General features: G+C 36.3%; 1 protein-coding gene across 4 annotated transcripts in view; it reads right to left on the bottom strand.

The window, feature by feature from the left end:
* The window catches only part of B3GNTL1 (UDP-GlcNAc:betaGal beta-1,3-N-acetylglucosaminyltransferase like 1), a 98,797-nt gene that overhangs the window by 9,924 nt on the left and 74,708 nt on the right, over positions 1-14,165 (bottom strand). For all 4 annotated transcript variants that reach the window (XM_044001678.1, XM_044001679.1, XM_044001680.1 and 1 more), the window contains 2 exons: positions 9,931-9,999; positions 2,549-2,623 (listed from right to left, as the gene is read on the bottom strand). In XM_044001678.1, the coding sequence (XP_043857613.1) occupies positions 2,549-2,623; positions 9,931-9,999 (144 nt within the window). The remainder of the gene's footprint in view (positions 1-2,548; positions 2,624-9,930; positions 10,000-14,165) is intronic.

The following is a 14,165-nucleotide window of genomic DNA, read 5'->3' as shown; positions in this document are numbered from 1 at the left end:
AAACATCCAAATAATGCCACAGGACAATTCCTGGAGCAGCAAAACCCACAGAAGAATGTGCTGAAATCATCTTCCAACCAAGGACAGCTTGGAAGGTCAGAAGGAGGGAGCTGCTGTGCTGAGACACAGTGGAGTCCAACCCCACAGTCACCCTGACACAGATCCAGTCTCAGGAAGACCTCACCAGAGAGAAGGCACAGGTGTGAGTTAAGTATTATGGGATAATTTTAAAAAATAAAATGATGAGGTGAGAAAGAGGAATTCCCTGGAAAATGGGAGGAGAGATAGAAGGTAGGTAAATAGTCTTACATAAAAGACACACAAAAGGAAGAGCTTTTCCAGTAGAAGTGAAAATGCTTGAACTTTACTCTCAATGGAGTTGGCTCAAAGAGGGAATAACATAAATGTTCTGTTAAGTATAGAAATCCTGCACTGATAGGAAAGGTAGAAGGGCAAAAGAATTAAAAAAGGAGGTGATAGAAGAAAGGATAGACACACAATAGACTTCTGAGGAGAGACAGGGTGAAAAAGAAAGATAAATGGGAAAAATAGGAAAGAGGGAAATAAACAGTAATCATAACTGTGGATGTTAATGGGATGAACTCACCCACAAAATGGAAACAGAAAACAGTGGAATAAAAACCAGAATCTAACAATATGTTGTTTACAAGAAACACACTTGAAACAGTCACACATAGAGTGTGTGTAAGGGGCTGAAGCAAAATCTACTATGCCTCAGCTGAAATAAAAGCAGGGGTAGCAATCATGATCTCAGACAAAGCAAAAGCAGAAAAAGAGCATAATTAAGAATAATTTATAATTATAATTAATAATCACAATTAAAAGAACATAATTAAAATAAGCAGGGAAACTTCATTTTGCTAAGGTACCACAGACAGTGAAGTAATATCAATACTAAATATATTTGCACCAAATGGTATAGCATCCAAATTCTTAAAAGAAAAAGAAATAGAGAATAAAACAATATTAGTGGGGGACCTCAACTTTCCACTCTCAAAACTACATAAATCTAACCAAAAAATAAACTAGAAAGAACATAAGGAGATGAACAGAATTTTGGAAAAGTTAGACCTCTGGAGAAAACTGAATGGGAATAGAAAGAAACATACCTTTTTCTCAGTAGTATATGCCTAAACAAAATTGACCATAAAAACCTCACAGCCAAATGCAGGAATAAAAAGAAATATCAAACGCATCCTTTTCAGATCATAATGCAATAAAAACTGCATTCAATAAAGGGCTCCAAAAACGTAGATTAAAAAAATTAATTGGAAACTAAATGATCTAATCCTAAAGAATGAGTGGGTAAAAGAACAAATCATAGAAACAATCAATAATTTAATTAAAGAGAATGACAACATGAGACATACCAAAATTTATGGGATGCAGCCAAATTTAAATATAAAATTTAGGGGAAATATTATATTTCTAAACACTTACAGCAACATATAACAATCATATACTATGAGTGGGTGAGTCTTATATCAGGAGTGCAGGGCTGGTTCAGTATTCACTCATAATAAAAACAGTGGAAAGCACGGGAGTAAATGGAGCTTTCCTTAAAATGATAAGTAGTATCTATCTAAAACCATCAAGAAGCATCATCTGTAATGGGGATAAGTTAAAAGACTTTCCAGTAAGGTCACCACTTTCAAGTATACATAGAGTACATAATGTGGATGATGAGCCATTAAAGGAAATAAATCAGGTAGGAGTACAAGCAAAGAGTAGTATTCAGCAGGCAGCTAGGTAGAGCAGTGGACAAACACTGGCCCTGGATTCAGGAGTACCTGAGTTAAAATCAGGCCTTAGACACTTGACACTTACTAGCTGTGCAACCAAGGGCAAGTCATTTAACCCTCATTGTCCCCTCCCACCCCCCCCAAAAAAAGGCATTTGAGGGCAGCTAGGTGGCGCAGTAGATAAATCACCTGCCCAGGATTCAGGAAGATCTGAGTTCAAATCCAGCCTGAGACAGTTGACACTGTGTGACCCTGGGCAAGTCATTTAACCCTCATTGCCCCACCCAAAAAAAAAAAAAAGGAGTACCCAAATCCCACCCACAAAACAAAACAAAAACAGAGAAAAGAGAATATTTAGGAGAACAAGGTTGTCAACAGTGCCAAATGCTGTAGAAAAATGAAGATAAGGACTGAGAAAAGACTATCAGATTTAGGAATTAAGAGATCACTGGTTACTGCAGGGAATAGTTTTAATTAAGCAATGAAGGCAGAAGCCAGACTAAAAACAGCTGTAAAGTGATTTAGAAGAGAGGAAATGGAGCCAATGAGTTCAGACAACTTTTATCTAGTTTGGCTGAGATAAGAAAGAAAAATATAGGGCAATACCTTGAAGAAGACAGTGGGGGTTTTTTTTGGGGGGGTGGGCAGGGGTTTCAGTATTGGGGAGATACAGTTTGAACATACAGTTGTTTGTAGGCAATGGGGAATAACTTATTTACTGATCTTTGGCCATAACATTTATAACTGCTGACCTTTTGCATAATCATTTCATTATATCTACTCACCAGCTTTACACAAATCACAAAAGGAGGGTCAGCATCCTTGAAATGTCGTATTGGAATCTTTGGTTTGGGTCTTTCCTATAATAAAACAAAAAATATTCAGATATTTATCAAGTCAGCCAGTTGTAGGTATTAGTTGATAACCAAAAGATAAAAATTTTTCTAATGACTTCTGCTTATTGACTTCATTCTATCCAACTTAAGAATCCACAAGAGCGCACCCCCAAAATCTTATAGAGATCCTGGAATAGATAAGCAGGAGACAGGTCAAACTGAAAGTAAATTTCAGAGGATGGAGTGCATGCAGTTCCTGGAACATTTGGGTTAACTAACTGTAGCACTCCCTGCTTGGGCTCAGTATGAAGTCATGGAGGAAGAAGTGGGAGCAAGAGGCATCCTAGGAACCTAATTTTCATATAAACCAGAAAAAGGAGGATTGAACAAAATTATCTACATGTATCCTCCACCTCCTTCATCCCTCTACAGATTTCAATATAGAAATACATAAACTCAAAGGGAAAATAGGAGAGTAAGGGATAAGGGAGTGTTAAAGAAGAGTCTAAGAGAGTATCTTGTTTTAAGTATAAGAAAATAGTCATAAGAAAAACAAACTACCATGCTGAAGAGAGGAATTTGAAGAATGTGGGAAAGAAAGTGAAGGAAAGGAAGGAGTAAAAACCTGGGAACAGGAATAGGGTAAGGAGAAGAATAGAGCTACAATCAGGGGAGAAGAGGCTGTTTTACTTATAAGATCACATGTCACACAAACTCCCTCTCTTCTACTACCTTCTTATTTATAAAGAGGGAGGTGGAATTAAAGAAGAAAAATTATTGAGGACAGGACTGAGGGCAATACATAATTAATAATCATAAATATGAATGTGAATGGGATGAACTCACCTATAAAATATATTCCAAAATGGATAGCTGAATCTAATAACATGTTGTTTAAAAGAAAAACAACCAAAACATAATAAACACTTAAAATACACATATACACTTAAAATAGGACACTAAAAAAAAGCAGGGGCAGCAATCCTGATTTCAAAAAGATGTGGACACAATAAAAAGATAAGAAGGGGAAATTACAATATGTTTGAAAATACCATAAATGATGAATCAATATCAATATGTAATATAACAACATAATACGTATATACATATTATGGAAAAGTTAACCAAATTGTAGGGGAAATAATAAGATGATAATAATAGGGGAGAAGAGGAAAGGGTTATATAATTCTTCTACACCTAGAAAAATCTAATCAAAAGGTCAAGAAGAAGTTAAGGAACTGAATAAAACTTTAGAAATATTAGAGGTGATAGCTCTCTAGTGACTAGTGCAGGGAACAGAAAGGAATGCTTCTCAGTTATACATGGAACCTTTACAAAAATAGGTCATGTAAAAAAAAATTTTTTTAATTTTTTTAAATTTTAATTTTTTTTAAGTGAGGCAATTGGGGTTAAGTGACTTGCCCAGGGTCACACAGCTAGTAAATGTTAAGTGTCTGAGGCCGGATTTGAACTCAGGTACTCCTGATTCCAGGGCCGGTGCTCTATCCACTGCACCACCTAGCTGCCCCCCCAAAATACATACCTATTGGTCATGTATTGGGGCAAAGTCTTTACCTTGTCAATAAATTTAGAAAACCAGAAACACTAAACACATCATTTACTGATCACATGACAATAAAAATTATACTCAATAAGGGGCCATAAAGAAAGAGTTTAAAAGTAAATGTAGGGGCAGCTAGATGGCGCAGTGGTTAAAGCACCGGCCCTGGAGTCAGGAGTACCTGAGTTCAAATCTGGCCTCAGACACTTGACACTTACTAGCTGTGTGACCCTGGGCAAGTCACTTAACCCCCATTGTCTGCAAAAAAAAAAGTAAATGTAGGGGCAGCTAGATGGCATAGTGGATGAAGCACTGACCCTGGATTCAAGAGGACCTGAATTCAAATCTGATCTCAGACACTTGACACTTACTAGCTGTGTGACCCTAGGCAAGTCACTTAACCCTCATTGCCCTACAAAAAAACAAAAAAAACAAAACAAAAAAGGTAAATGTAGACTAAATGATAATTTTAAAGAACCAGGGGGTCAAAGAATAAATTATAGAAATAGAAAATTTCCTCATAGAAAATTAAAATGAGACAACAAACCAAAGCTTATAGCATACATATAAAACAAAAGTGAAATGCATATCTCTAAATGCTTCTATCAACAAGAGACATAGGTTAATTAAAGGATGAAAATTTTTTTAAAACCCTGAATAACAAAAAATCTCCAACTAAATAACAAATTTCTATTTTGTTATTTAATTGGGGATAATTAAAGAAATTAATGAAATAGAAATTTAAAAGACCACTGAATTGATTAAATAAGAGTTTAAAAAAAAATCAAATAGATAAAACAGTTAGCCAACTTGATAGAGAGAGGAAAACCAAGTTGTTGGTACCAAAAATTAAAAAAGGAAAATTACAATTATGGGAAATTTAAAAAAACTTTTTCCCCCAGTTATATGCTAATGAAACTGGTAATGTAGAGCAAACAGTTGGATACTTTTAAAAATACTAAGATTGGGGCAGCTGGGTGGTGCAGTGGATAAAGCATCGGCCCTGGATTCAGAAGGGCCTGGGTTCGGATCTGGACTCAGACACTTACTAGCTGTGTGACCCTGGGCAGGTCACTTAGCCTTCATTGCCCCACAAAAAAACAAACAAACAAAAAAAAAAAAACAAAAAAAAAATACTAAGATTAACCAGAGAAGAAATAAACTATTTAAACAACCCCAATATCAGAAAAAGAAATTGAATAAGTCATAAAAGAAGACCTAAAGTTCTAGGTCATAGTTCCAGGGCAGAGAAGAGTGCTGGTGGTGAGTCACAACGAAGTAAAGGCCCTCGTTGCAGTTTCAAGACAAAGAAAACATTAGCACTTTTGGCTTCAGGGGATGAGGGGTCCTTCCTGCATAGAGATCCGCATAAACCAGGACAGGGGTGATTATGCCACTGCCAGTACCACACTAACTTGGAAGCACCAAAAACATGTAGACCCCCAGAACTAGCTCAGAAAACTTTAGCACAAAAAAACTCTGAAGATTGAGATACCACCTACCTACCCCACCTAGTGAGCAGTACATGACATTAACATAAAGTTCAAAGTCAAGAAATAGGCCGGAAAAATGAGCAAACAAAAATAGTAACTTGACCATAAAAAGCTAGTTACGTGTAAAGATAGTTTTCAATATTTGTTTTCATAAGATTTTTATCTCCAAATTTTTCTCCCTCCCTTCCCCCTCCCCAAGAAAAAATGTATAATCACATTAAACATATTTCTGCATTGGTCATGTTGTGAAAGAAGAATCACAACACAAGGGAAAAACTTTAAAAAAACCCAAACAATCAAAAAGTAGAAACAGTATGGTCCAGAATCCACAGTTCTTTTTTCTGGATGTGGAGAACATTTTCCATCATGAGTACTTTGGAATTGTCTTGGATCATTGCACTGCTGAGAAAAGCCAAGTCTATCACAGTTGATCATCACACAATGTTGCTGTTACTATGTACAATGTTCTCCTGGTTCTGGTCCCTTCACTCAGCATCAGTCCACTTAAGTCAGAGAAACAGAATGTCTTAAAGAAAAGTATTAATTGGACCCAACATCAATAAGAATTCCTGGAAGAGTTAAAGAAAGCAGTAAGAGTGGTAGAGGAAAATTGTGAAAAGAAATGAGAGTAATGCAAGAAAATTGTGAAGAGAGAGTTAATAGCATAGTAAAAAGAGGCACCAAAATACTGAAGAAAATAACACATTAAAAAACCAAATTGTCATAATGGTAAAAGAGGCATAAAAATTCACTGATGAAAAGAACTCCTTAAAAAGCAAAATAGGCCAAATGGAAAAGGAGGTACAAAAATTCACTGAAAAAAAAGGAACTTCTTAAAAAACAGAATAGGTCAAATGGGAAAAGAGGTACAAAAGCTCACTGAAGAAAATAATTCCTTAAAAATTTTAATTGGAAATGCAAAAGCTAATAATTCCATGAGACATCAAATGACAATAAAACAAAGTCAAAAGAATTAAAAAATAGACAAAAATGTGAAATAATTCACTAGAAAAACAATTGACCTAGGAAACAGATTGACGAGAGATAATTTCAGAATTATTGGACTACCTGAAAGCTGGGGGGCGGGGGGGGGGGGGGGAGGGGGGTGGAGAATCTAGACAAAATATTTCAAAAAATTATCAAAGAAAACTTCCTGATATCTTAGATCCAGAGGGTAAAATATAAATAGAAAGAACCTACCTATCACCTCCTAAAAGAGATCTCAAAATAAAAACTCCCAGGAATATTATAGCCAAATTCCAGAGCTTCCAGGTAAAAGAAAATACTTCAAGTACCATGCAGAAATAATTCAAATATCATGGAGCCATAGTCATAATCAAACAAAATTTAGTGGCTTCCACATTAAAGGTACAGAAGGCTTGGAATACGACATTCCAGAAGGCAAAGGAACTAGGATTACAACCAAGAACAACCTGCCTAGCAAAACCAAATATAATATATTGGGGGGAAATAGACATTTCATGAAATAGAGGATTTCAAACATTTGTAATGAAAAGACCAGAGTTAAATAGAAAATTTAACATTTAAACAGAAGATTCAAGAGAAGCATAAAAAGGTAAACATGAAAGAATAATCATAAGGGTCTCAAAAAAGTTAAATTGTTTACATTCCTGTATGGAAAGATGATACATGTAACTCCCAAGACCTTTATCGTTATTAGGGCCATTAAAAAGAGTTTACATAGACAGAGGACATTGATGTGAGTCAACAATGTTGGAATGATCTCCCCAAAAAATGAAGGGGTGAGAAAGAGGGATACATTGGGAGAAGGGAAAATGGAGAGCCAAAATGGGGAAAAGAGGCACACAAGGAAGAGCTTTTTACAGTGTTGGGGGAAATGGGGTGGATGGGGATGGCAGGAAATGCTTGGATCTTACTCTTTGTTGGAATTGGTTCAAAGAGGAAAGAACACACATACACACACACACACACACACACACACACACACTCAGTTACCTAATTACCAATGAGTTATCTAATAGGAAATAGGAGGGGAAGGAGAAAAAAGAAAGGAGAGGAGGACAGATTAAGGGAGAAAGTGTGTTTAGGAGCAAAATAGACTTTTGAAGAGGAACAGGATAAAAAGAGAAGAAGAAACAGAAGAAAATTGGATAGAAGGAAGTATACAGTTAGTAATCTTAACCGTGAATGTGAATGGGATAAGTTCACCCATGAAACAGGTGATAGCAGAAATGGATTATAAACCAAAATCCAATAATATGTTGGCTACAAGACACAGTTAAAATAAGGGGCTAGAACAGAATCTTCAGCCAAAGTTAAAAAGGCAGAGGTAGCAGTGATGATCTTAGATAAAGCAAAAGCAAAACCAGATCTAATTAAAACGGATAATCAGAGAAACCACATTTTATTTTTATAGCAAGTTTCTCTGACAAAGAGAAATATATATTTATCAAATATATACTGATGTAAAACTGAATCAAATCTATGAAAATAAGTCATTCCCTAATTGATAATTGGTTAAAGGGCAGTTTTCAGAAGAGACCAAAACTATCTATACTCGTATAAAAAATGCTCTAAAATACTACTGATTAAAGAAAGGCAAATTAAAACAACTCTGAGGTACCACCTCACACCTCTCAGAATGACAACTGCTGGAGAGGAAGGGGGAAAAAGTACAATAATGAACTTTTGGTGGTATATAGTCAACTAATCCAACCATTCTGGAGAGCAATTTAGAATTATTCCCCAAAGGGCTATAAAACTGTACATATCCTTTGATCCAGCAATACCACTATTAAAACTGGATGTATACGAAGAGACCAAAGAAAAAAATCTTTATGTACAAAAATATTTCTAGCAGCTATTTTTGTGGTGTCCAAGAATTGGAAATTGAGGGGATACTCATCAAATGGGAAATGGCTGAACAAGTTGTGACATATGAATGTGATAGAGTACTAGTAGTGTGCTGTGGGAAATGATATGGGGAGCTGTCTCAGAAAAAACATGGCAAGACCTATATAAACTGTGTACAGTGTTGTAGTAGTTGTTATTGTTTGTCCTTTGTGCTCCAAGCTTATTTTCTAAGGCTTAACCCTTTTGCACCAAATGCTAATTGCATAAAAGATCATCACAAATTCATTCATCCAAGCAGACAGCAAACAGAAATCAGATCATACCTGCCAATACACAGAGTAAAATACAGAGTGGAGTGCGCTATCTGAGCCCAACTGAAAGAGTTTCCCATCTCACTCAAGAGGAAATTACTCAAAGTCTCTTAAGGAGGCAAGCTAAATACAGGGGCATGTTTCTTTCCAGTTTTCTCCCCAAAGAGGGTCTGGAGCCAAATATATCTAAGCAAGATCTTGAAATAACTCTGTGCTTTGGGCAGAAATGCAGAGTGCTGTCATCATCATCTCCACCAATGAAGAGAATCTTAGGTAAATCACCCAGGCTTGAACACAGATAGTAGACTAAGTCCCTCCCCACTCCAACCCAATATTCAGTTTCCAGAATGATGTTCTTAAAGCTCTGACCAATGTCACTAGAGAAATTTATTTTTTAAAAATTGTACGGTTGACATTTGTTAAATTAATACCGAATCATAAAGGACATCATTTTTATTCACCAAAGAAACTAAAACTAATTTTAAAAAATTAATAACTAAACTTTACTTAAAATGCACACTTAAAAATGAAACACAATAACATTTTTAATCAGTAGGGTATGCCTAGGCACATTCTGGAATCAAGTCTACTGGATACATTACAGCAGCTCTACAATGGATAGGGGAGAGCAGAGGAAGTGAACCCTCTTTATTTATGTACTATTTACTTTCCAGTAAATTGTTCACAAAGTACGCAATTTTGCTTGGGAAATTGAGTCCACTGGTCCTGTAACTGAAACTTTACTCAACTCCCAACATTCTCAGTATTAAATGGAGGTTACTCATTTCTTTGGCCTCTTTGAACAAATATTGTAAAGGATATCCTAGGCATTATATTAACTGCTTAGATAACTTTTAGCCCCTAGAATGAAACCATTAACTCAAAAGTCATCCAAACAAGCCCTAGGATACTTCAATAACATCACATGTGTGGTAGAAGCAGTGAAAAGAATCTGGGAGTAAAAAGTTCTGTATCATCTTCTCCAAACAAGATAGTTTGGTTTTGGGGGTTTTTTTGAGCTAATCCATGTAATGAGAAAGTCTAAAGCACTATTTTTTCCTGGAGCTTAAACTGAATGCATTTCATACTACCAATGAAAGCCAGAATGGTGGAATGATAAACATTACAAACCTTAGAGTCTTCATAAGAATAGAAACCCTTCTTGATCTTGTTTTCATCAACATCACAGAAGGCAACAACCTAAGAAGGAAATCATATGATGAGATGAAAGTTCAGAGCAACTCAACCTATCAGGGACCTAGGGCTGCTGCTTTTCTTATACTGTACTGATAATTCAATTGACTGAAAAAATTGCAACTGCCAGTGATCTTAGGTTTCATCATTTACATACTCTGAATATTCCATTAGAAGTGAGTAACAATTATTTTATTTTATTTTTTATTTATTATATTTAATTCTTTTGGTCACATTGGACTAATCCCTGAATAAAGTGGGTTAGTCTCAGAAGGCTGGAAAAGGCTTTTTGCAGAAGGTAAGACTAACTGAGACCTGAAGGAATTCAGGAGTTGGAGATGAGGATCCCTCCTCATTTTTTCAGATTTCCAGGCATGAAGAATAGCCAATAAAAATGCTCAGTTAAGAGATAGACTGTTGTGTTTGACACAGAATTTAATGCATTGAGGGACCTTCAAACTCTGGCCTGCTGACTAAAAGTCACTCTTGTAATGATTGGAATGATGCCACCTACTGGAGACTTGCTGTGGGAAAGCTCCACCATGAGGAAAATGCCTCAGAGGCATTGTGGCTTTTCCTTGGCGTCAGGAAATGACGTTTGCTCATGGGGGCTGTCTATCAAGGCTACCAGTCAATCAACTTGAGGAGCCTCCTATGGTCTGGGAGGAGACAGGAAGGAGGAAAGGGAGCCTGCGTGGAGAGCTCTGGGGCTTTTTGGGTTCCTGACTTGATGGTGGTGGCAGCAGAGGACTTCACAGGAAATTTGAGGAAAGATAGGAATGCCAGGCTGTTGGAATTCTGTTCTCAATCTTTTTCTATTTTCCAATAAACCCTTAAAAACCTAAACTCGTTTTATCAGTGATTTTAGTCAGTTTCCCCCAAAACTGGGGGAACAGATTAGAATCCACATTTAGAATCTTAAATTACACACTCTGATTATAAATGCTGAGTTTTCATCATTTAATAATCTGCATTGCAGAGAAAAGAACCCATATGGATTCAGGTAAAATTCACCCTGGGTTAAAAACTGCAATCTACTATCTTTATTTGCTATTGCTTGGATGGCTTTAACCAAAGCCAGGGTAATCTTCACTCTCAATCTCAAAATGTGAGAGAAGAGAGTGGGTAGAAGGGAGGAGAGAGTAATAGTCAAAGAGAAGGCTTAGCTTCTACTATTTCCAGGAGGAAAGAAGGGAATGTTCTCAGCAAAACTTTGTTGCACAAAATCTGTACATTACATTTTGAGGGGGGGAAGGAGTTAGGAAGGAACCCAACTTCTGATTTCATTGGTACAAAACAGAACAAAACAAATGTAGATCAGTGCCTACTCTGAAATTTCATCTTAGTGGATACTGGAAGGTTAGACAATTTGGCCCAGGGTTACATAGCCAGCACATGACAAAAGAATGACTTGAACCCAAGTCTTCCTGACTCAAAGGTTGGCTTTAATTTAAGTCTTTTAAGGAATGAAGTGTACACTATATGCAGAGATATAACTTTTTTCCCTTCATGTGAATTTCATTATTTTTTCTAGTTATACAAAGCAATATTTTGGTAGTTTGATTTGTATGGAACTAAAAAATAAATTGATTTAGGTAGTCTTGACATTTTTATTATATTGACTCAAACTATACATGAGCAATTAATATTTCCCCCATTATTTAGGTCTGTTGCTTTTTCTGTAAAGTGTTTTATAGCTGTATTTCTATCATTTTTGTAAGAATCGTGGGAGGTGGGGGCAGCTAGATGGCGCAGTGGATAGAGTGCCGGCCCTGGAATCAGGAGGACCTGAGTTCAAATTTGGCCTCAGACACTTAACACTTACTGGCTGTGTGACCCTAGGCAAGTCACTTAACCCCAATTGCCTCACCAAAAAACAAAAACAAAACACACACACATACACACAAAAAAAAGAATCATGGGAGGTAGACTACCAAATACTTTATATGAAATTTCTTTTTCTTCTTCTTCTTATTGACATCATACTAACATGCTGATAATTTGTTTATATTTATTTTATGTCCTGCAATTTTGTTGAAATTCTTGTTTCAATTTATTTTTAGTTGACTCTAGGGCTTTCTAAGCATAGTTTACTATTGGCTAAAAGAAATATATCTTCTTTACTTATGTTTATTTCCTCAATTTTTCTTATTTTATTGCCATAGCATTTTTATCAGTATATCATATAGAAGTAAGGACAATGAACATCTTTGCTTCACCTCTGATTTGTTGTTGTTGTTGTTGTTGTTGTTGGGGCAATGGGGGTTAAGTGACTTGTGTCAAGTGTCTGAAGCCAGATTTGAACTCAGGTACTCCTGAATCCAAGGCTGGTGCTTTATCCACTACACCACCTAGATGCTCCTTCACCTCTGATCTTACTGGAAAGGACTTTACTTTATCCACATTATATAATAATGTTAACCCTTGGTTTTAAATATATTTATATATAGACTATTTATTATATTGGCAGTTAGGTAGCACAACAGTATATACAATGCCGGCCCTGGAATAAGGAGGACTTGAATTCAAGTCCCAGCCTCATACATTGACTAGCTAGCTGTGTGACTGTGGGCAAGTTGCTTAACCCCGTTTGCCTCTGTTTCTTCATCTGTAAAATGAGGTGGAAAAGGAAATGGGAAACCACTCCAGTATCTTTGCCAAAAACAACAAAAAACCCAGTGAAAAAAACAAAAAGAGTTAGATACAACTGAAATGACTAAACAAATATTATTTTTGTTGTTGTTATTATTAATGTGGTCAATTATGTTTATAGTAGCATGCATTCTTGGTATAAACATGATGCAGAGTGTATAATTTGTGGGAGGCATTACTGTATTACTATGTTTTTAATAGGAATGGGTATTGATTGTATTTTGTCAAAAAGTCTTTTCTACATTTATTAATATAATCATAGGATTTCTGTTGTTTTTGTTATATATATGATCAATTATAATTAGTTTTCTTAATATTGAACCAGCCCTGAATTGTTGATATAAATCCCACCTAGTCATAGTGTATGGTTGTTGTGATATATTGTTGTAATCTCCTTGCTAGTATTTATTTAAACTTTTTGCATCAATATCCATTAGGGAAACTGACCTATAGTCTTCTGTCTTTTGCTCTCCCTGATTTAGGTATCAAAACTATATTTGTGTCATAAAAGGAATTTGGTGGGACTCCTTTACCTAATTTTTTCCAAGCAGGGTATATAATATTGGGGTATATGGGGATTTCAGGGAGGACTAGTAACTCTGATGTGAGGGCTTGCTGAGCCCTTTTTAGGGTTGCTTACCCAACTTTGGTGTCCACCTGATTATCTCATTACTCCTGCTTTTTTTAGTTTGGTTTAAGCATAGTAGATTCTGCTTCAGCACCTTTTTTTTTTTTTTTTAGTGAGGCAATTGGGGTTAAGTGACTTGCCCAGGGTCACACAGCTAGTAAGTGTTAAGTGTCTGAGGCCGGATTTGAACTCAGGTACTCCTAAATCCAGGGCCGGTGAGCACCTTATTTTAACTCTTTGTGTGTCTTTCTGTTTCAAGTGTGTTTCTTATAAATATATTGTTGGATTCTGGTTTTGAATCCATTCTGCTATCCTCTTCCATTTTATGTATAAGTTCATTCTATTCACATTCATAATTATAACTACTGTGTATTTCACTCCATCCTATTTTCTTAACTTTATCCTTATCTGTACTGTCCCTTTTCAAAAATCTGTTTTGCTTTTCTTAGTCTTACCACCACCCCCCCCCCCCGCCCTTTTCTCTTATTCCTTTTCCTTACCACTTCCCTTATGGGTAAGGTAGATTTTTGGGTTTTTTGCAGGGAAATGAAGGTTAAGTCACTTGCCCAAGGTCATAGAGCTAGTGTCAAGTGTCTGAGGCTGAATTTGAACTCAGGTCCTCCTGAATCCAGGGCTGGTGCTTTATCCACTGTGCCACCGTTACCCCCAAGTTATTGTCCTATATCTCCCCTCTTTATTTCTTTTTTTAATTTTTGGAGGTGGGGCAATGAAGATTAAATGACTTGCCCAAGGTCACACAGCTAGTAAGTGTGAAGTGTCTGAGGCCAGATTTGAAATCAGGTCCTCCTGAATCCAGGGCTGGTGCTTTATCCGCTGTGGCACCTAGCTGCTCCCCACCTTCCCAATTCTAATTTTTAAGGAATTATTTTCT

Source organism: Dromiciops gliroides, chromosome 4 (assembly GCF_019393635.1).
Source record: "Dromiciops gliroides isolate mDroGli1 chromosome 4, mDroGli1.pri, whole genome shotgun sequence".
Lineage (NCBI taxonomy): Eukaryota > Metazoa > Chordata > Mammalia > Microbiotheria > Microbiotheriidae > Dromiciops > Dromiciops gliroides.
The sequence above is the reverse complement of the archived record's forward strand: the minus strand, read 5'-3'. Positions and strand labels throughout refer to the sequence as shown.